The 21051-nt window shown below is 42.5% G+C and overlaps 1 protein-coding gene across 2 annotated transcripts in view; it reads right to left on the minus strand.

Moving 5' to 3' along the window:
- gnao1a (guanine nucleotide binding protein (G protein), alpha activating activity polypeptide O, a) overlaps positions 1-18838 on the minus strand; it is a 170244-nt gene extending 151406 nt beyond the window's left edge. Inside the window, exons 1-2 of one of the 2 annotated variants that reach the window (XM_034084482.2) lie at positions 18109-18838; positions 17245-17287 (exon numbers count right to left, since the gene is read on the minus strand). In XM_034084482.2, the coding sequence (XP_033940373.1) occupies positions 17245-17287; positions 18109-18226 (161 nt within the window). In that variant the 5' untranslated portion in view covers positions 18227-18838. The remainder of the gene's footprint in view (positions 1-17244; positions 17288-18108) is intronic. The other variant, XM_034084481.2, reaches the window with a different exon arrangement.
- Between the last annotated feature and the right edge of the window lie 2213 nt (positions 18839-21051).

A 21051-nucleotide genomic window follows, 5' to 3' on the forward strand; every position in this document is an offset into this window, starting at 1 on the left:
CAGATTATACGATTTGTTAAAACACTGTTGTTTCTTTTGATGTGAAATATTTATTTTATTTAAATAAAAAACAATGTTAGTTTTGTTCACAATTTGTTAAGTTCATTTAATAATGTATGTATTTTTGAATCAAGTATTCATCTTCATTGTTAGTTTCTACATGCCTAAAACAACCTCAAGCTAAATCTAAAAGTTGATGGCTAAATAAGAGCGCTTGAGAAATTGTGCAAGGCATACAGTAATAGTCCGAATAGTCGATTAATCGTTTCATTAATCGATAGATTAATCGATTATCAAATTAGTCGTTGGTTGCAGCTAGGGGTGGGCGATATGACGATATATATCGTCGTGACGATATTAGGTCTCCACGATAGGACGATATCTCTGAAAAAGCATATCGTGATAAAAAAAAAAAAAAAAAAATAGCGGGAGGGGAAGAAGCTCTCCGTGCGCGGCGCAGGGGGCTATGACAGCGGAGCCTCTTCCCCTCCCGCTCCCCCAGCCTCACCTACTGATTTTAATTTCACCATATATCAAGCCTGATCGATTTCACAATGTCAGCGCACCTCTGCTTTCGTTCAGTCCGAGTTGTTTGACACGCTCCCAAAGTCCCCGCCCCCTTTCTTTGCAGCGAGCAACCATAGGGCAGGCATTTCATAAAGGGGCTCCTTATGAAAAGACTAGCAAACGGTGGAAAGACATAACTGACGCGGTGGCGTTTTATGTTTTTCCCTTCAGTTATGCTAAAGTCTTTTATTACACTTCAAGTCTACTCTAAAGTTTACATTTTAAATATTTGGCACTGACTTTTCCTCATTGATGTTTTATGTTTTACTTAGTTATGTTTTACCCTCCTTTTCATGTTTATTGATGTTCACTGCTCACTTGTTCATTCAGGGTTTCATTTCTGAAATAAAACCAGCTTGAAATGCTATTTTGGTCTGTTACTCCTTTTTGTTTTAGTTTATGTTACCTTGTAGGTGCTTGTACTGTTAAGTAACTTGAAAAATAACCATAATAACCGACATGAAAAAATATCGTGATATATATCGTCTATCGTGATACTGCCTGAAAATATCGTGATAACATATTTTTCAATATCGCCCACCCCTAGTTGCAGCCCTATTGTAGTTATTCCATGTATAAATAAAACGTGTTATTCAGCAACCCTTGCAATTTGGGATTTTATTTTTGGTTGGTAGACCTCGGTGAGCTGGTCATTTCAAAAGTAGCTCACCAGCCAAAAAAGTGTGGACACCCCTGGTATAGGATGTACACACGGAGCCGTTTGGCCCCCCCCAGAGCATTCCGTTTGCAGATCTATCCATCTTGGGACCCGTTATCGTTTGCGGGGTCCGTTTCCGCATTTCCGTTACGGCCTCGTGTGAACGAACGGGCTATTGAAAGAGAAAAGTAGCTGATGCCACTGTTTGTGTTCTCGTGTAAACAGCACATTAAAAAGCTGCTTTTTAAATGATCGGTGCTTTTTAAGAATGTTCTCTCTTTCTGCATTATGTTGCTTAAAGGCCCTGACACACCAACCCGATTTTGGGAGTCGGAGGCCGTCAGAGGCTGTCGGGCATTCGCGGCGCCGTAGTCAGGTTGGTGTGTCCCGCACCGTCGACCGTGACACGCCTTATTTGGACTGCCAGACCAAATAATCACTCTGATTGGCTGTTCAGCTAGCAAATCAGTGCATGAGAAGCGAAGCGGAAGTGAGGGACGTAAACAAACGATTTAAGAAGGCACACACAGACTGCTATTCATTTTCATCTCATCATGGCGATCTGGAATGATGCAAACGAAGACCTGCTCATCACCTTGATCCAGGAGAGGCCAGCTCTGTATGATATTACGGAGAAAAGATACTCTTCTTCTTCTCTGTCTTCCGGTTGTTGCCTCTTTTGAATGACGAATACACACTACCGCCGCCTGCTGGTAAGGAGAGTTATTGCCACTCACGCACTGAAGTCGGTGCGGTGTGTTCCCGTGCGACACATGGCCAAAACGCAGGAGAACACAGCCAGGCAACAGCCGACTTCAGCGTCGGCTAGTCCTCTGGTGACTGCTTGGTGTGTCAGGGCCTTAAGTGGCAGGGTTGTTTGTTCAGCAATGCAGCTGCCTTTAAAGAGTGCACTGTGGGGGAAATTATAGGCAACACAGCTGATATTAGCATCAGCCTGCGAGCTAAACCAGCCACCCAGATTGGCCAGATTATATGCAATTAAGTAATGACAGCCACTCTTCAGCACCATTACCCTCTGGGAACTGGTGTGAATCATACAGAACTTCAAGTTGATATGCCAGTGCTATGCCACTAAACAACATCATTACATCTACAATAAAAGATGTATTGACAAGGAAACATTTATAAGTGTCCTCAGTTCCCCTAAAATGTAAAGAGAGTGCTTTTGGTGTGAAGGTGACAGTCATCAGACAGTGGCATTTACATTTTATCTCATCAATGTAAGTGAATTATAAAGCAATGCAGTACAGAAGGTCAGCATCTCTGAACACCACAAACAACAAATGCTAGATAAAAGAACAAGCAACCAAAACACTAAAAAAGGACCTTGTTATCAATTTATATAACATTCAAGTTTGTTATATGTGCTTTAGACTTAGCACACACACATTGTATTGAACACAACATGCCTGCCTCTCACCTTCCTATATTCCATTTTTCCTCACTCATATTTATCATTACACCTACTCATGTTAAACACAAAGTCACTATCTCTGTTCTGCCTAGTTGCTAGCTTACCACTGTTTGTCCCGGCACACACACACAAACAAAACCCTGTGTGATTGGTGCTTTATCGCTATGCTGTGCATCCACTCACTTTGTGGTCTTTGTCAACATAGCTCATAGTTGTGACAAAGTGCACGCTGACCGACTCCTGTCCACATAGCCGGACACAGTTACGTGTGTGTGTGTGTGTGTGTGTGTGTGTGTGTGTGTGTGTGTGTGTGTGTGTGTGTGTGTGTGTGTGTGTGTGTGTGTGTGTGTGTGTGTGTGTGTGTGTGTGTGTGTGTGTGTGTGTGTGTGTGTGTGTGTGTGTGTGTGTGTGTGTGTGTGTGTGTGTGTGTGTGTGTGTGTGTGTGTGTGTGTGTGTGTGTGTGTGTGCGTGCGTGCGTGCGTGCGTGCGTGCGTGCGTGCGTGTGTTTTACAGCAAGTGCTAAGAGTGAAGGAGAAAGAGGGGATGGATGGTGATAATGGATTTGAGAGACAGTATGAGAGGATAGGGAGATAATCAGAAAAATAAGCTATAAATAACCAAAGGTGTCAGTAATCCAGCCCCCAACTGACAGACACATATATACACACACACACACACACACACACACACACACACAGTGAAATTGAGGCATCTCATGCTCTGTCATTTGGCTCCACTCAGTTGCAATCACACCTTGAGGTCAAGCAGCAACACCCTGATCTGAGCAACCACCTCTATGCTCTGGGCTCTTTTTTTATTTTCAAAACACCCATAACTGGTTTGTCGATTTACCACAAATTAAAGTAAGTAATCTATTGGATGGATGGCCATGAATATGGGGACACAAATAGACAGTTTCCAGAGGATGTTTGCTGTGACTTTGCCATGCGCCATCATGATGTGGACTTTTGCTGTTTTGAGTAACTGTTAGCACTGTCATTGTTAGCATGCTGATGGTAGCATTTAGCTAGTCTAAAGAGAGACACCATATTTTGTTTGTATGATACATATTTTAGTCCAACTGATTTATAGACCAAATACATGGAGAGAAAATGACATTTAACAAAACTGGTCTGACAGTTGATAAATCCTTCTGATGCATCGGATCAATAAACACATGTTTAAGGGGCCCTATTATGGCCCTATCATTTCCAGGTTCATCTTTCTAATGTGTGCCTCTACTGTGACATGTAGAGGTACATGTTGAGCATGTTAACAAAGCTCTTTATTTTTCTCACACTGCCTGTGCTGCAGCACCTCTTTTCACCCTCTGTCTGAAACCAGAGCCCAGTCTGCTCTGATTGGTTAGCCAGCCGAAACTCCCTCTGGAGGTAACTTTGGGATTTTAGCCTTTGCAGACTATTTCCATGTACTAAAACCTATATAACACACAACAGGAAAGCACTAAAAGTCTGGATTCCAATCTAGTGGAAAAAATGAAACCCATTCACCTCCACATTTGCTTTTATATTCAATAATAAGTAAAAAAGGATAAGAAAAAAAGCTATTGTTGTAAACCTGAAAAATGGATTAGGCACATTTCCACTGAGACAGGTAGATTAGGAGTTTCCGCCACCGTTTACTTTTTGAGTCTGACAATGAATCCCCTGCTGGAGAGGAGTCCTGGCTCCAGGTTCGGTCATGTGCTGATGGAGCGCTCCTTGCCAAGGGACACAGTCTGCTTCACACAAGTTCAGAGGGGATGTTAGGAGCTGCACACACCCAGGCAGACAGGAGAACAGAATAATTACAGTTCAGTATTACATCTGGGAAGACCTCATTAAATCGGTCTGACATTACCTCTCTGCTCCACTGTCACATGTTCTCTCTATCTGCCTCTCTCCTCTGCCAAGTTCTCTTTCATCCCTTATTCCTGTGCGCCCCCTCTCTCACTCTCTGTACATTTCATACCTAACATCAAACTTGTTCCCAGTCAGTCTCTTCCACTTCCTGCCATCTTGTCTATCCTAATTATGTCTTCTTCTTTACTCTTCTCCCCTCATGTCCTTCCTTTTCCATTAAACACAGTGTTGCACCTTTTCTCCCTCCCCAATGTTTGATTTCTACAGGGAAACACAGGTGTGTGTGTACACAACCCACATGCACATGACACCTGCACACAGTTGCAGAGAGTGCAGTGTCCTCATTACTGTTGCCTAATTTAACAGTTGGGGAACAACAGCTGCACTAAAGAGTCACACCCAAAATATTGTGTCTTGTGTCAATTATCATTTGCTGGATTTTATTTTAATTCTAAATTCAGTCAAAATATTGTCTGGAAAACCAGACAGTAGGATTAGGGCCCTTTCACACCTCAGTACTAGGCTATGCTGGTAAATGTGTGTCCCCTTTGTACAGTAGATACACCAACTATAAAAAGGAACCAATTTGTGGTAATCATAGGTATAAGTATTTTTGTTGTACAGTATACGGTAGCCATGATGATACCTGAGCATGCTCTATATATGTAACATGTTCCCACTAGATCCATCCAATCACACCACTTTGCTTCCACTGTCAAGTGTCAGTTTGCTATTTTTTAAAGCATGTAGAATTAAGCAATGATGACAATTACTGATTCTCTTCTCAGAAAAAATATGTTTTCTTTACTTAGAGACCTTGAACAATCTTGGCTACAACCACATGTTGTACCCCTCTGTTGCCAGTGGACTCCAATAGGAACATATAAATGTCCCTTGTGAGATGCAACAAAAACATTCCAAGTACAATTTCTATCAAAATTCCTTAGAGCATTAGAGGAAAGTATGCTTACATAAAGTCATATAAAAGGCTCATGTTCTGCATTTCAAGACGACAGTACAATTATGGGAAGTGGTTGATCCAGGAGAAGTTGATAACATCAATGTTGTAGCCTGTATAAGGTCAACATGCAATGTAAGGCATTTGTAAGTTGAGGATTCCTCCAGACTGTAAGAAGGAATGGGACAGGGAGGGAGGGAGAGGGCCACAGGTTTAATCAGGTCGTCGCAGATACAAGGCCAAAATGTAATTATTCAGTTCTCCTGTCTTCCCCTGTGTCAATATGAATTACTTACTCTGAAGGATTTAAACCAAGGAAAGCCCAGTCATCTAGTGGTAACAGACACATGGGGCCTTCCTGCATTCAACTGCCAGATAAATGGCTCTAATATTGCTGAGTCACAGCGAAGCACTCCTAAAGTGGAGGCTAAGGCTATCAAATACAAATGCCTACTTAATTATTGACAGCTGTTGGATATATTACTAATAAATGTTAAACAGAGACTAATGAAAAAGAAGAGAATAACTTGTGTTAACCTTTTCATGTAGACAATCATCAATTCAAAACTTTAATGCGCAGAATCCAATGATTTATGACATAATATTTCTTTTAAAGTATGATATTCCCAACCACCTCGACCATTGCTCAGTGCAAATAAAGAGATGTTAGCATGATACCACGCTAGGGATGTCCCGATCACCTTTTTTTGCTCCCGATCCGATTCCGATCATTTGATTTTGACAATCTGCCGATACCGATTTTTCCCGATCCGATCTTTATGCAATGCATGAAGAGAAAAAAAAGGTAACAGATAACGGCTGGTCATCCAACGCGATGAATTCAGCTATCTTGGCTGTTATTGTGTTGGCCTTTTCACTGTTCTGGGGCAGTTTCTCTTTCCTTTTGAAAGTCTCTGAAAGTGGCGGTTGTGTCAGTGCCGTTACCCGAGTAGCCGCTGTGTACTCACCGTGTTGTTGTTGGTGTTTGTTTCTCAGGTAGCGTATTAGATTGGTCGTGTTGAACGTAGCTCTGTTCTTTCCACCACGCGGAACCTCTGCCTTGCAAATATTGCATCTGGCTGTTACACTGCCTTCGCTTTCAATTTTATAATACTTCCAAACTCCTGACATTTTCTCTGTCCCGACTCCCGAGTCACCAGCTGAACGTAGCCTCTCGTTAGCTTACTGCTACTATTAGACACTGCGCCCACCCTGTTGCCAGATTTCAGAGGAATAAGCAACCAGGTCTGAAAACAAGCCCAAAGAAAGCAACACATACATGATGTTGTGTCATTTTAAACCAAAACTAAGTCCTCAGGATGACTTTAAGAAGTGAACATGGTCATTTTTGTTTTGTAACATTAAATTAAAAAAAATATTTTATATAAAAAAAAAAAAAAAAAAAAAAAAAAATCCCGATCCCCGATTTTTTGAAAATCACGTGATCGGCTCTGATCCCCGATCACGTGATCGGATCGGGACATCTCTATACCACGCTAAACTTAACAATGTAGCTGCTTATCACTAGCATGTTAGCAGGTGAGGGGTTTATCTTATTTAGACAGTGGAACAAATAATACAAAAATATAATCCAAGAATCCACTCAATTTAGAAACGCTGACTAATACAAACACACGTAATGTGAAGCAATGCAATAGCCATACTGTCACTAAATATTGATTTTTGTTTAACTATAACTTCAGTTGCTTTTGTTTTGAATCAACCCTGTAGCTGTACTTTGTTGAGCGGTTGTATCAGACAGCATTATGTGGACCAGTGTTTATTTTAGCTAGGGCTGTCAAGTTAACGCGTTAATAACGCAAAAAAAAATTAACGCCACTAATTATTTTAACGCGATTAACGCATGTGTATTTTTTTCCTCGGCCGCCCCGTAGTTTCAGAGCGCATCGAGTTTAAAATACCATCTACAAGCTGATGCTGCTGACAGCCCCGCTCCTGCTGCCTGCTTGCAGCAGACCACACTTCCACGCTCACCGGCAGGCACCGACTGGCCATCGGGAGGACCGGGAGGGTGTGTGTATGTGTGGCCCGAGCGAGCGAGAGAGAGAGACCTTACGTGTATTGTTGTTGTTAGCATCTGGTGCTAGCTAGCTGCGCTAACGGATATAAGGAGCTGTTTCAATGAAAACAGAGGAGCGACATTTCGCCAAGCACTTGACTTTATGCAGGAAGCCAGACAGTGTACGAAAAGTCGTAACATGATTGCAGCGTCCAGGCAGCTCCCGTTCGAGCAGCGTGCGTGTGCACACGCACACGCACACATTATTGAATGAGAGGTTCCAGGTTGAATTGAGGCGAATATTTGTAATGTTCAGAGGTTGTTGTGTTTAATATTCATGAGCATATTTGTCATTGTTCAAATGATAAACAGTTGCATAAAGCATATGTGTCCACTCATATGTTGATAAGAGTATTAAAAACTTGAAAAATATTCCTCTAAGGTACATTTAGAACAGATAAAAAATGTGCGATTAATTTGCGATTAACTATTTTAATCGACTGACAGCCCTAATTTTAACACTTTGTCCACATGATTTACATACTGTAGGCTGCCTGAAGGGAAGACCTCAGGGAAACCTTGCACTACAATTAGGGCTGTCAGTCGATTAAAATATTTAATCGCGATTAATCGCATGATTGTCCGTAGTTAATCGCGATTAATCGCAAATTAATCGCAAATGTTTTATCCGTTCTAAATGTACCTTAGAGGAATATTGTTCAAGCTTTTAATACTCTTATCAACATATGGAGTGGACAAATATGCTTTATGCAAATGTTTATTATCATTTGAACAATGACAAATATCCTCATGAATATTAAACACAACAACCTCTGAACATTACAAATATTCGCCTCAATTCAACCTGGAACCTCTCATACAATAATACAATACAAAGTAAGTGTGTGTTCGTTGGAGCTATGTGCAACTCAAGGCATATGCTCGAACGGGAGCTGCCTGGACGCTGCAATCATGTTACGCGCACTATCCGTGCTGAGTGTGTTGACTTTTCGTACAATGTCCCACTGTCTGGCTTCCTGCATAAAGTCAAGTGCTCGGCGCAGTTGTCGGCGAAATGTCGCTCCTCTGTTTTCATTGAAACAGCTCCTTATATCCGTTAGCGCAGCTAGCTAGCACCAGATGCTAACAACAACAATACACGTAAGGTCTCTCTCTCGCTCGGACCACACATACACACACACACACACACACACACCCTCCCGGTCCTCCCGATGGCCAGTCGGTGCCTGCCGGTGAGCGTGGAAGTGCGGTCTGCCACAAGCGGGCGGCAGGAGTGGGGCTGTCAGCATCAGCTTGTAGATGGTATTTTAAACTCGATGCGCTCTGAAACTACGGGGCGGCCGAGGAAAAAAAAATACACATGCGTTAATCGCGTTAAAATAATTAGTGGCGTTAATTTTTTGACTTGACAGCCCTAACTACAATACAATCTAATGGAACATCTCACACCCAGATAAAATGATATTCATGATATTGGATTGAAACCGGTCCAGCAAGGTTAGTAGTAGCCTGTGCTGTATGGAGAAGAAGAGTATATTTGTTTCTGTCCTCACTTGGTGTGATACTGACACATAACTCAAAGCAGGAATTCAAACATACTCTTCCAGCTACAAACCCAGCCACAGTCCTCATCAGCTGACTTTCTATCAGCTGAGTGTAGTCACTGTAACAAGTCTCCTTTGTCTCGCAAAGCACTGAACTGACGTAAAATCTGCCAGAGGTCTAACACAAAAAACACACTCCCACAACTGAATCAACTTATCCACACAAAACAGCCAAATGGTGTGAATGTGTACAGGCATGCACACCCGCACGCACAACTTCCTATAACAAAAGACCTTTGTTTTTTCATGAGAAGCCCTGATTAGCACGCGGACCACACACACACAGTCACATTGACCTGGTCTGATACAACTCTGCAGACCATGAAAGAGAGCAGATGTAGCTTGGAGCGAAAACGGCTTTTCATATAAGCAAAAAATAAAGACAGAGGAAGAGAACAAGGAAGGGTATTGATGTAGAGACAGAATAATGTGCTCTATATTCAAAGCAAATGTTAAGTTACCACTAAAAACTAAACTGATAATGTGATCTGACAGAACACATACTGTATGGACATTGATAGGTAGGCTGAAACCTGGCCCTCCACACCTTTATTAGCAGTGCTGCTGTTAGCAAGAATATATTGGGGAACTTGTCAAAAAGCTTTCAACTGTAACGGCCCGTCCACACTACAGCTTCGACAGCTTCAAAAACGGTTTCCAACGCGTCTGCCCATTCACTTTGAATGGGGTGACGTCACGTTGCTTCGCTTTTCGCCGAACTGAATTGTGAGTAGCAGAGCGGTCCGTCTCCGGCGTCAGAAGTTGAACAATGTTCAACTTCTGACGCCGGAGACGCCGGAGTAGCCAGCGCCAGCCAATCAAATCCCGTTTCTGAAAATCTGACAGCTCAAGCCCTAGCCAATCAAACCGCGTCTAAGCTGGGAGAGATATCCCGCCGTTCATTTATATATTTCAAAAAAAGATGGAGGAGAAACTAATTATCGCCGTAGCAAATCACCCGGTTTTGTATGACCAGACCCTCTTCACCTACCGGGATACAAACCGGAGGAACCAGGCATGGAGGGAGGTGGCAGAGACAGTGGGTGAAACTGGTAGGTTTTCGCCTGTTTGGGGAGTTTATATATATATTGCTCCCATAAAATCCCCGGGGTTTTTTGCTTTGTATGTCGGGGGCGGGAGATTCATGTGATTGGTTGTTGGTCGCGTTGGTCGAATAAAATCCCCAAGCTTCAGACACGCCCAGCTCCAAGCTATTTTTGAAGCTGTAGTGTGGACGCTCCGTAATTAAACCTGCTTTGACTGTGTAAAAAAGCAAGTTTGTCCAAATGTCCAAAAGTCCAAAGAAAGACGTGTATCTGTCGAAAGAAGAAACAAGTACACAATGAAATGCTAACCTAAAAACGGCTAATGTTTGGCATATGGGACATTGTTTTGTGTTGCAGAACAAAACGTCCAAATCTCTTATGCTTGTATTAACCACAAACCTTATTTAAAGTAAAGTAAAATGCCAATACATTTTTGAGGTGTAATAACTCATTCCTGTACCACTCTATTAAGACGGTCTGTTTATGTGTCTAAGTGTGCTTTGATAAATATTGTTTGGTGGACTGCTGCTCATTTACAAAACGCAAATAGGAGTCAAATGCTGAATACATACAATGTTATCAGAGACTGCTTGGTCATGACAGCACACACACGCAAACAGCTATCATGAGATGCTTCCTTACTGTTATTTCACAACTCACTGAGGCAGCCAATCAAATCATTCGGGTGATGAACAGGCTCACGGCTACATTTAACCAATGAAGGGTGACTCTGGCTGACGGACTGTTTCAGACGACCAGTTACAGACTGTCTCTTCATGCAACACTTGAGTTGGTGTCGATATGAACACCAACTCATATCGCCCTCTCCCCCGGCTGTTACCCCTCCCTCTCTTTTTCTTTCTCTCCTTGTGTCTACCAATCCCAGGACAAGGAGGCTAATAATTATCGAGGAGAACAGAGTCCAGAAGAGGAGTACCCTTTGCACCTTGTCAACCATGTCCCCGTCTCCCTTTGTCACTTCCTCTAGGTTGCCTAATAAGTGAGAACATTTTATTTCACTTGCCAATCTCATCTGAAGCTCAAAATGGCTTTGCTCCCCTCCTTTTTGTCTCCCGTAACTCAATCACACTTATCCTCCGCTCAACCTCTCCCCCCTGCTGTTTCTTTCCGCATTCCCATATCACTACCCTTCATTGAAAAAAAAGAATAATTGTCCTCCCCGTTAGCTTTGCTGGGTGTTATTTTTTCCCTCTTATCCGAGTAGTTTAGCCTCTTTTTTATCCACCACTTCATTCTTTATCACTCCTCCCTTTCCGTATTTCCACCACTTTCAACAAACTTCCTATTTTCTCTAGTGGAGTCCTTTCTAAGCCCACTTGCTCTTCTCTTTCTTTCCATCTATTAACGCCCACTCTCCCTCTGCCTTTCTGCACAAAACACCAGCTTTTCTTCCCCCATCTTCCTCCCCTTCCCCCTTTTATTCTCCTCTTCTGAGGCTTAAACCTAATTATCTCCTGCTCTAGAGAAACCACACACACGGTGGGAACAGCCTGTCGGAAGCAGTGTAGCCATGAGGGTCGGACGGCGTTTGTTCTCCCTCCGGCCAGTCGCCTCCGATCATGTCAGCATGGCACAAACACACATACATTGTAGGAGAGAGCCAGATATGAAGGAACAAGATAAAGGCAGAGGGTGTGAAGCTCCATATTAGGGATGCACGATAATTATCGGCCCGATCATTATCGGTCCGATATTAGGAATTATGACGTCATCCCGATAAACCCGATACCAGTATTAATAGCCCCGATAATATACAATATATTTTTTGGGTAACAAAAAAGAAAAAAATACTGCGGTGTGGGTGGATTGGGATGAGGGGCGCTTGTTTTTCACTCGGCTCCTCCCGTTTTGCCAGTACTGTGGTATTAGTGGTTTAGGAAGAGGGGAGTTCTTCACAAATCCAGCGGTCCCTAATACTTCGAACCTGATCAGTCACCTGAAACATCGCCACGATGATGTGTTAAAAGCGTACGAAGACTAAAATACAATACAAAGTGTGTGTGTGTGTATGTATGTATGGGTGTATGTATGTGTGTGTGTGTGTGTGTGTGTGTGTGGTGTGTGTGTGTGTGTGTGTGTGTGTGTGTGTGTGTGTGTGTGGTGTGTGTGTGTGTGTGTGTGTGTGTGTGTGTGTGTGTGTGTGTGTGTGTGTGTGTGTGTGTGTGTGTGTGTGTGTGTGTGTGTGTGTGTGTGTGTGTGTGTGTGTGCACACGCGCACTGGAGCTATGTGCAACTCAAGGCATATGCTCGAACCGGAGCTGCAATCATGTTGCGCACTATCCGAGCTGAGTGTGCTCACTTTTCGTACAATGTCCCACTGTCTGGCTTCCTGCATAAAGTCAAGTGCTCGGCGCAGTTGTGGCGAAATGTCGCTCCTCTGTTTTCATTTAAACAGCTCCTTATATCCGTTAGCATCTGGTGCTAGCTAGCTGCGCCAACAACAACAATGCACGTAAGGTCTCTCTCTCGCTCGCTCGGGCCACACATACACACACCCTCCCGGTCCTCCCGATGGCCAGTCGGTGCCTGCCGGTGAGCGTGGAAGTGCGGTCTGCCACAAGCGGGCGGCAGGAGTGGGGCTGTCAGCATCAGCTTGTAGATGGTATTTTAAACTCGATGCGCTCTGAAACTACGGGGCGGCCGAGGAAAAAAAATACACATGCGTTAATCGCGTTAAAATAATTAGTGGCGTAAAAAAAAAAATATTATCGGTCTTGAGAAGCAGGAAGTTATCGGTATCGGTTTAAAAAAAAACAATATCGTGCATCCCTACTCCATATATTATATGCTCAAATTCTAATTCCAGAGACATTGTTTAATATTTATTGAAAATATTCTGCATACAGCTAATTGTAGAAAGTTGTTTTTGTCTTATTCAATGGGCTACAATGAGAAAATGATGAATGTTTGTGATTTACATAAAGAACCATCCATGTGACTTGACTCGTGCATTCTAAGAATTTATAAATTGCTGTCCTGTGTGTTGGTATAAATGAGTAAGTGTGTTATTGAACTACAAATCAAGAAGCATGTCTATTGGTGCTATTCAGCGCCGGTGAACATCAGACGGGATAAAAACACATGCAGTGTACCGGTTGTTTTATATGGGTTGTAAATTGTTAACTATGTCAGGAAGACTCACTGTGCTCATATTCTCAAACGGCTTCTTTGTGTAATTTCAAGCATATTTACTTCCCTCCTTATTGTGAATCATTTAAATTAGGACTCTGTTAATTTAAAGGAAACCACAGAAAATGATAGATATAGTTCGAGATATCCTAACTTCTAATACCATATCGTTTTGAATCCTGAAGCCTACATCTCCCATAATGCAACTCGATAGCATTGTTCATTAGACTTTTACTGTTTGGAAAACGCCCATGTCTTTAACATGCAATGCCTGAGTTTGTTAGGCACATTTCCTATTATATATTTGTTACCACCAAGCCAAGGTCGAGATCATCATTTGGGTTATTTTTAACTTGAGAGTACTCCAAACAGAGCCATTATGCGGCTGTTTCTGCAGTATCAACCACGACAAGTAAACCTGGAGCTATTCCTTTAAAAAATAACCCAATAATTGAAAAAACAACAAGGCATTACTAATATCCAGCTCAGTGGCTGGTTCTAAGGACTTTGTCAGAGCCTAGCACACACATCTCACACATCAATGACAAGAACAAAAGGGAGGGGGCTGCACTAGGATCTCTAATCCTTCCCCCACTTTTTATAATGGCTGTGCCAAAGGGTGGCTTCCTTGGTTCAGTTCAATTAAGTGTTGCAGGAATGAGTCCTAAACCCAGAAACTAGTCAGCATTTCAATTTTTTTAATTCGTCTATTAGTCGAACCTCAATGCTCCGTCCGTGCGGTGCGCTGTGACTCATGGCTTTCTACATGGAACACTTAATTAAATATTTAAAAAGGTACATTATTTCAGTTTTATTTTATATTGTACGTGAAGCACAATGTGTCATGCTGATATAATAACATTATTTGTCACCCTTTAAAACTAAAACCATTTTGGGAGATCAAAATAAATAAATAATATTAATAATTTATCATATACGTGTAACGATTCGTCGACCAATTGCCTAAATTGGGGCGATTGGTCGACTAGAAACATCTTTAGTTGAGGGCAGCCCTAGTGTAATGTACTCATACTTTCCTATAATAGTTTCCTTACAGACTCACACGCATACAGTGAGCGCTGCTGGAGAAGTCAGTGTGCCAGCTGGGCAGCGAGTGAACCTTTGCACACGTTTAAACACACAGGTCCCATAAACAGATGGCCTCGCACACACACCAAACACACCTCCATGCAGGAGATAAAGGTATGTTGACACATGACCAAAAGTCTTTTGGCTAGCTACACTCCTTTATAGGCCATCATGTATGTATAGACAACATACACAACCCAGTCTTTCACATGTTTCTCTAGCTAAACATCCTTTAAAATGTGCATTTTCGACAGTATTGTAAACAGCGCTTCATATTACCACTGACAAACACACACACTGTAGCTCAACATACACACCATGAAAACCAAATCTAATCAACTCGTCTGTCTCGCTTACTCTGTCTGAGGAAGGCAAACACACCCACACAATTGGTCACTTGAGCACGCTCCAGATGTTCAAAGCGCTGTGAAAGAAAATGCAGTTAAGGGCTTTCCACTGCTCAGATGCGGTTCCGGAAATAGCAGAGCGTCTCTGAACAGGAACGTAAAGGCTTCCCTACAGGGCGATGTCCACCACTTGAAAAGCAGCTTCCCACTCTATAATATCAGATTCCCTTTGAATAGAAGGACAAACACGAGAACATATTGTGAACAATACACGTAAAGGCTCAAATGGCACCACAACAGCAAGTATTCCAGTTTACAAAGACAGAAAGTTTCTCCTGCATTAGTTGAACATCTGTGCCAGGTCTATGACATCATCACAGGGGGAGGGGGCGTTGTCCACCATTATTTTTTTTTTAAGGCACATTGCATCACAGTGATTACTACACTGAAATCGGTTGGCCCTTAAGAATCATGCAGAGCGTATTCAATCAAATGATACTTTTTAAACAGTTAACAGAGAATGTTGTCTGCCAGATGCAGCCTCAACAAATCATGCATAAGCAAGAATAGCTTCTAGGGTGTTCTCAAACAGAAACACGGAGGTGGAATAATTGAAACACGTAAGCGTGGTGTGAACAAGCTGAAAGGAAATTGGCTCTCTTTCTGTCAGGAAATACTGTCAAATGAATAGTACCCATAGTATGCATAATAGCTGGAATAATAGTATAATATTGGTGAGCCTTAGTAAACTCACAAAGCCACATATTAATATTATTTAATGTGTGATTTCCTACAGTGAAATGAAATCAAGAGTGAAGTTGCTCCCAAGGTAATGACCTATACAGTATGCTTAATGAACCCACTGGGGGCATTAGTCAGTGTGCAGAATGTGCTGTGCTGCTGGAATGACCATTAACAGCTGAGAATCAGGATCCAATGAATCGTGTCCTCATGTGATATGTCACATAAGACCACAACCAAAGCCTATTATCGGCTAAAACGCACTCAGCTGTCTGTAAAATGAAGCGGCAGAGGAGATTCAAGAGAAACCATATGTCACCACTGCCCGGATTACAGATAAAATGACGGAGAGGGGTTAAAGTACAGTACGGTTCTGTAAATCCTGTAAATATATTATAGGATTATTGCAATGATATAGTAAATACAAAAATACTATTAAAGTCGCAATGAATTTTACACTAGTAAGCACCACAAATAAGTCCCTATAGAAGTATGAGAGGACACTGTAATGATACCGCAGGAGGAAAAAAAGACAACTTTAATTACTGCTAAGTGCCACAGGTACACATTAAGTCTCTACAGGGGTAAGGCAGGAGCACTGAGGTTGGATTTGATCAGAGCCCTATGGGATAGCTATATTAGTAAGAAGACATTAGACACAGACACCAACAGGCCACATGGTATTGTGGTACTAGTTCTGTAACGGTACAGGATGTTCTATCATCCTTTCCTTTCCTTTTTGTCAAACTCTATTCTAACACCGTTCAACTGAAGTCGCGTATATCTGTCGCTAAACTTCATATATATATATATATATATATATATAATGTATGACAGAATCACCCAAATATATGAATTAGCTGAGTGAAAGAAAAACTACTTAATGGCAGGACCCACTCCCTCTGAGCAGTCAGGCAGACCATAACCCCAAAACCAAGGTACATATTGAATCAATAATTATGTTTACCATTAAACCATTAAAGTGTGTAATGTGAGGTTGCCTCCGCACCTGAGTCCGAAGGAGCAGATGTGGAGGAGGAAATCAAAGTAAATCAGTGGCGGTGTGATCCTGCCCTTGAGCATTCATATCCTGACACTATGTGATATTGATTAAAGATTGCCCCTGTCCAAAACCCCGTTACCAATACTGAAACAAAGTGTGTGAGCATAACAAAGGAGAGTTTAAATGGATTATTGTCATGACACCTTCAATTTGCTACAAGAGTACTATATATTTCCAACATGACCTGGTGAAATGGCCACATGTCAATTTCTGAACCATCTAACTGAAGCAAAGTTGGTTAGTTGACTTATCCTTGCAGCTTTAATAGACACATATTCTAATGAGAACAGACAACCATAGCAGTAGAGATATTCACTACATATACTGTTTTCCCTTCACCCAATTTGGTACATGACTCCGCCCACATAGAGCAACATCAGATGTTTGACAAGGTCAGCCCGGGTAAATGTTTGGGCTGCTATCGGGTCAACACTCGTGCTTTTTCAAGAAAAAAACATGACACAGAATGACGAGCTTTGTGTGTGTGTGTGTGTGTGTGTGTGTGTGTGTGTGTGTGTGTGTGTGTGTGTGTGTGTGTGTGTGTGTGTGTGTGTGTGTGTGTGTGTGTGTGTGTGTGTGTGTGTGTGTGTGTGTGTGTGTGTGTGAGAAACAGAAAGAAAGAGTGAGAGAGGGACACACATCCACTCCATAGGGTTATTAGACAGTGCTTTTTAGAGACTTACTTCATCTGTTTGACGATGGTGCTTTTCCCTGACTCTCCAGCCCCTGATGGATAAGAGACAAGAAGACAATGTAAACAGGGTGTGTGTGTGTGTGTGTGTGTGTGTGTGTGTGTGTGTGTGTGTGTGTGTGTGTGTGTGTGTGTGTGTGTGTGTGTGTGTGTGTGTGTGTGTGTGTGTGTGTGTGTGTGTGTGTGTGTGTGAGTGAGAGAGAAACGGGGAGAATCAGCCTCCTAAAAACCTAAATGAATATGAAGAGCAGCAGCAGGGTGGAGATTAAAAGATGGAGAATTGGCTGCACCCTTTCTTCCTCAATGTGCTTTCCTTTTGTTATTCCTTTCTATCCACCATCTTTCTAGTAAGTCAATCAAATAAATAATTCTACTTAAAGGCTAGTTTCCCACAGAGAATCAATCTCCCACCCCAAACCAATGATACAACACTGCCTGTGCTTGGGCCTCCACTGCTGCATAATGCCATTTTAAAAGGCCCCCAATCGGTAGGTATTATAGATTGTCCACCTTGTACCCACTGATTCTTCAGAATTACAGTTAATCCACCTCTTTAATAAGAAAAACCTACCATAGCAGGTTGCTTCAACGTGATGTAATGAGCAGACATGGTGTGTTTAGTATGGAGAAGGAAGCTAATCAATGCCCATGTATGGGATTTTGGCGTTGTTTTAATATCTTATGAGGGATGTCATGTCTTTATGTATGTCAAGAGCAATCTTCAGTAATGGATGGTCATCTTTTACCAGATGCCCGCCCACCCCCCCCCCCCCAACAACACACCTTTCATCACCCCCGAAGCGTTTCATTTCTGCCGTGGCTCTACAGGCCCTACTGTGAGCAATTCAACTCTTACCGAGCAGCAGCAGTTTGACATCTTTGGCCATGGTGACTCCGTCCTCCTTCAGGTTTTTCTCGATGGCTTTGCTCCGATCCAGAGCCGCCCTTTCCTCTGCGCTCAGAGTACATCCCATGGTTAGAGAACACAGCTTGAAAGCGTAACCGAAACCTTGATCCAGAGAAAATTAAAGCAATGAAAGATTGAACGAAGCGTGTGCGCGGAAACAACGCTGTTTGCAAATCCGTTTTTTATTTTCTTGGTTGATTTCCTCCTTTTCTGCGCGGTGTCTTCGATCCCTCTTCCTCTCGCTCTCTGGGCAGCTCCCTCTCGCTCGCTCTCAAGCCAGGGGTACGGCTCCGTTAAAGCATTTAAATCACTTTGATCCACGGCGCGAACACAACTCGTTGTAGCCACCGCAGTTTCTCAAACGGGGTCTCTGTGGTGGGCTGTCTGTCCGCTCGTCCTCCGTCTCTCTTCGGTGTAAGTGTCGGTAAATCACTGTAACGGTTTTCTCCGCTCGTCGACAGTAGGCTCTGTGTTACTCAGCTGCGGCTCGCATCGTTTGATTCCAGCACTGCTTCTCACGGCGGCGCACAGCGTACCTTCCTCCGTGTAGCTCCTCCGAGGCTGGCGGCGGAAACTCGCTCTGTAACTCTACTGCCTCCCGGTAGCTCCGGTAGGGGCTCGGTCGTCCGTTAGTTCATTCGTTCAATTGCAGGTTGCTGACGTCAGAACCGTGAAAAGAGAGAAGTGGGGAAAGAGGGAGCATCAACTCGAAGTGGCGCGGCCTGGTGGTTCAAAGTAGGCTTCCTTTAGAAGCTTTTTGTACCAAAATGTGTTATCAAACACGTAGAAAGATATTAAACGCCGATTAAATTTGGTTTAAAAATATAATTTAATTCTCAAATCACGTCATGAGATTACACAAAGTAAATGTGTAGGATTTAGTTTAAAATTCCTGATCTGCGCATGGATAGGCTCGATTCTAGATTAATGTTATGCGGTCACTGTAGGCCTACGTGACTCAGCCAATTAGAGTTTAGTACAGGGGTATTCAACTAAAATTCAACGAGGTCCAGTTAGAGAAAATGTCCCCATGCAAAGGTCCGGAACATCAAAATGTCTAAGTTGCTTTATGAATTAGTGTGATATTGAAGTAGCCTGCAGCTTTATCAACGTCTGCATGCAATCAACAACTGACTGCCAATCAAATAAAGAAATTACAATTCACAAACAACAATATGTATTGTCAATTAACATTGAACTATACAGATATACACTAACTACTGTGGATATGTGTAATGTTCCTCTCGGGCTGCAATTAAAAATAAAATAGCTTTTGAAAATGTGTGCATCTTAAAAGCGCTTAATTTTAGATAAATAAAGTGTAGCAGCAGCTTGAGTTTCTCTTTTTCTTTGTTAACCGTTTCACATCATGACTTAACAGTTTCAGACGATTATAGAACAATCAGTCTTTACACATCATAACAATTTAATAGTTTTAAAGTTTCTCTTTCTTTCCCTCTTATATTGCAGTCCCTGACTCACTTTGTTCTGTTCAGTGCGAGAATTGAGCTCGAGCTTGTCCTGCCAGGAGTTTGTAAATCTGGGCTGAAATTGTGTCAGACTCAGGGCCATTCTCATACACACATGCAGGTGCTCATTGGTTAGCCTCGGCTATAGCCTGCCCTGGAACGATATTTAGTTTTGATTTTGATCCTGGTCGACTGATCATATCGGGCTCTGAGACTTCTTATTTGTTGTGACCTCAGTTCTGACTTGAGAGGGAATGTTTGGTCAAACCAGGGGCGGATCTACGGGGGGCAGCTGCCCCCCACTGTAGATCATTGCCCCCCCAGCTGCCCCCCTAACTTTTGTGTCCCTAAAACTGTACTTGTAGAAACAAACCTACACTATGTCCACAAGCTTCTCAAGCAACGAAACAAGCAGTGCATTCATTAAAACAGAATCATTTTAAATATCATCTTAGGCCCGTTAAAAACCCAGCTACGGCCCTGCATTAAACTGAGGAGCAGCGTTCACACAGACCGCGGCTCGCACCGCTGCAGAGATGGAGCGAGCTGTCCCAGCACCTGAAGGTAGATCACATTCCCCTGGGAGTATTTCCCCTTCCACTAGTTTTGTTTTTACTAAAGATCAGAGATTGACTTTTTTTTTTATAAAACGCTGCAGTTTGAATCGATAGCGTTTAACAGACGGTCGCTGTTTGGGACGTTGCATTACAAAATACTACGCAGACAGCGCTAGCTGGGAGATCGATCACTTTATTTGCTAAACTATGCGGTACTATTAAATCTACGTAAATTACACATCACAGTTATGAAGCCGGATAAATTAAACCAGGATATATCCTTTACCGTCAAACTGAATCTAAACACAGCTGCCTGTGTGCGTTTGATAAATACTTTCTGATTTCATATTTATTATAGGCTATGCTACTTATTAGCTACATGGCCCTAACGTGTAAAGTTATACAAGCATTACCAGTGCTTTTCACAAGTAGACTCTTGCAGGCCAGAGTAGCTGGAGTGAGTCAACAACAACACAAAGACATATCTGAGAAGTGATCAGGATGAACAGAAAGAGGAAAAGGAAAAGAGAGATCACTGAAGAGACCAGGAGGAAGAGGAGGAGATGAAGACATTAGTGAAGAAGAAGAAATGTATGTGAGGAATAAAGATTAAGTGTCAGAAAGAGGGACATAGGCAGGGATCAGGAGGCAGAGGAGAATCCAGCTGGACCACATGGTATGTTTTTATTCTCCTTACATATTCCATCACAGCAGCACAATCTAGCAGCTCTTAGTATTGACACATGTTGAAATGTGTTGCTGCACAGGTCACCTTTAGCTTTCTTAAGAGATGGGTGATGTTATTTGTGTACTTAATTATAACTAAGTACTCTTACTGTACTTACAGTAAACAGAATTCTAGGGTA

This window comes from Pseudochaenichthys georgianus, chromosome 6 (genome assembly GCF_902827115.2).
Source record: "Pseudochaenichthys georgianus chromosome 6, fPseGeo1.2, whole genome shotgun sequence".
NCBI lineage: Eukaryota > Metazoa > Chordata > Actinopteri > Perciformes > Channichthyidae > Pseudochaenichthys > Pseudochaenichthys georgianus.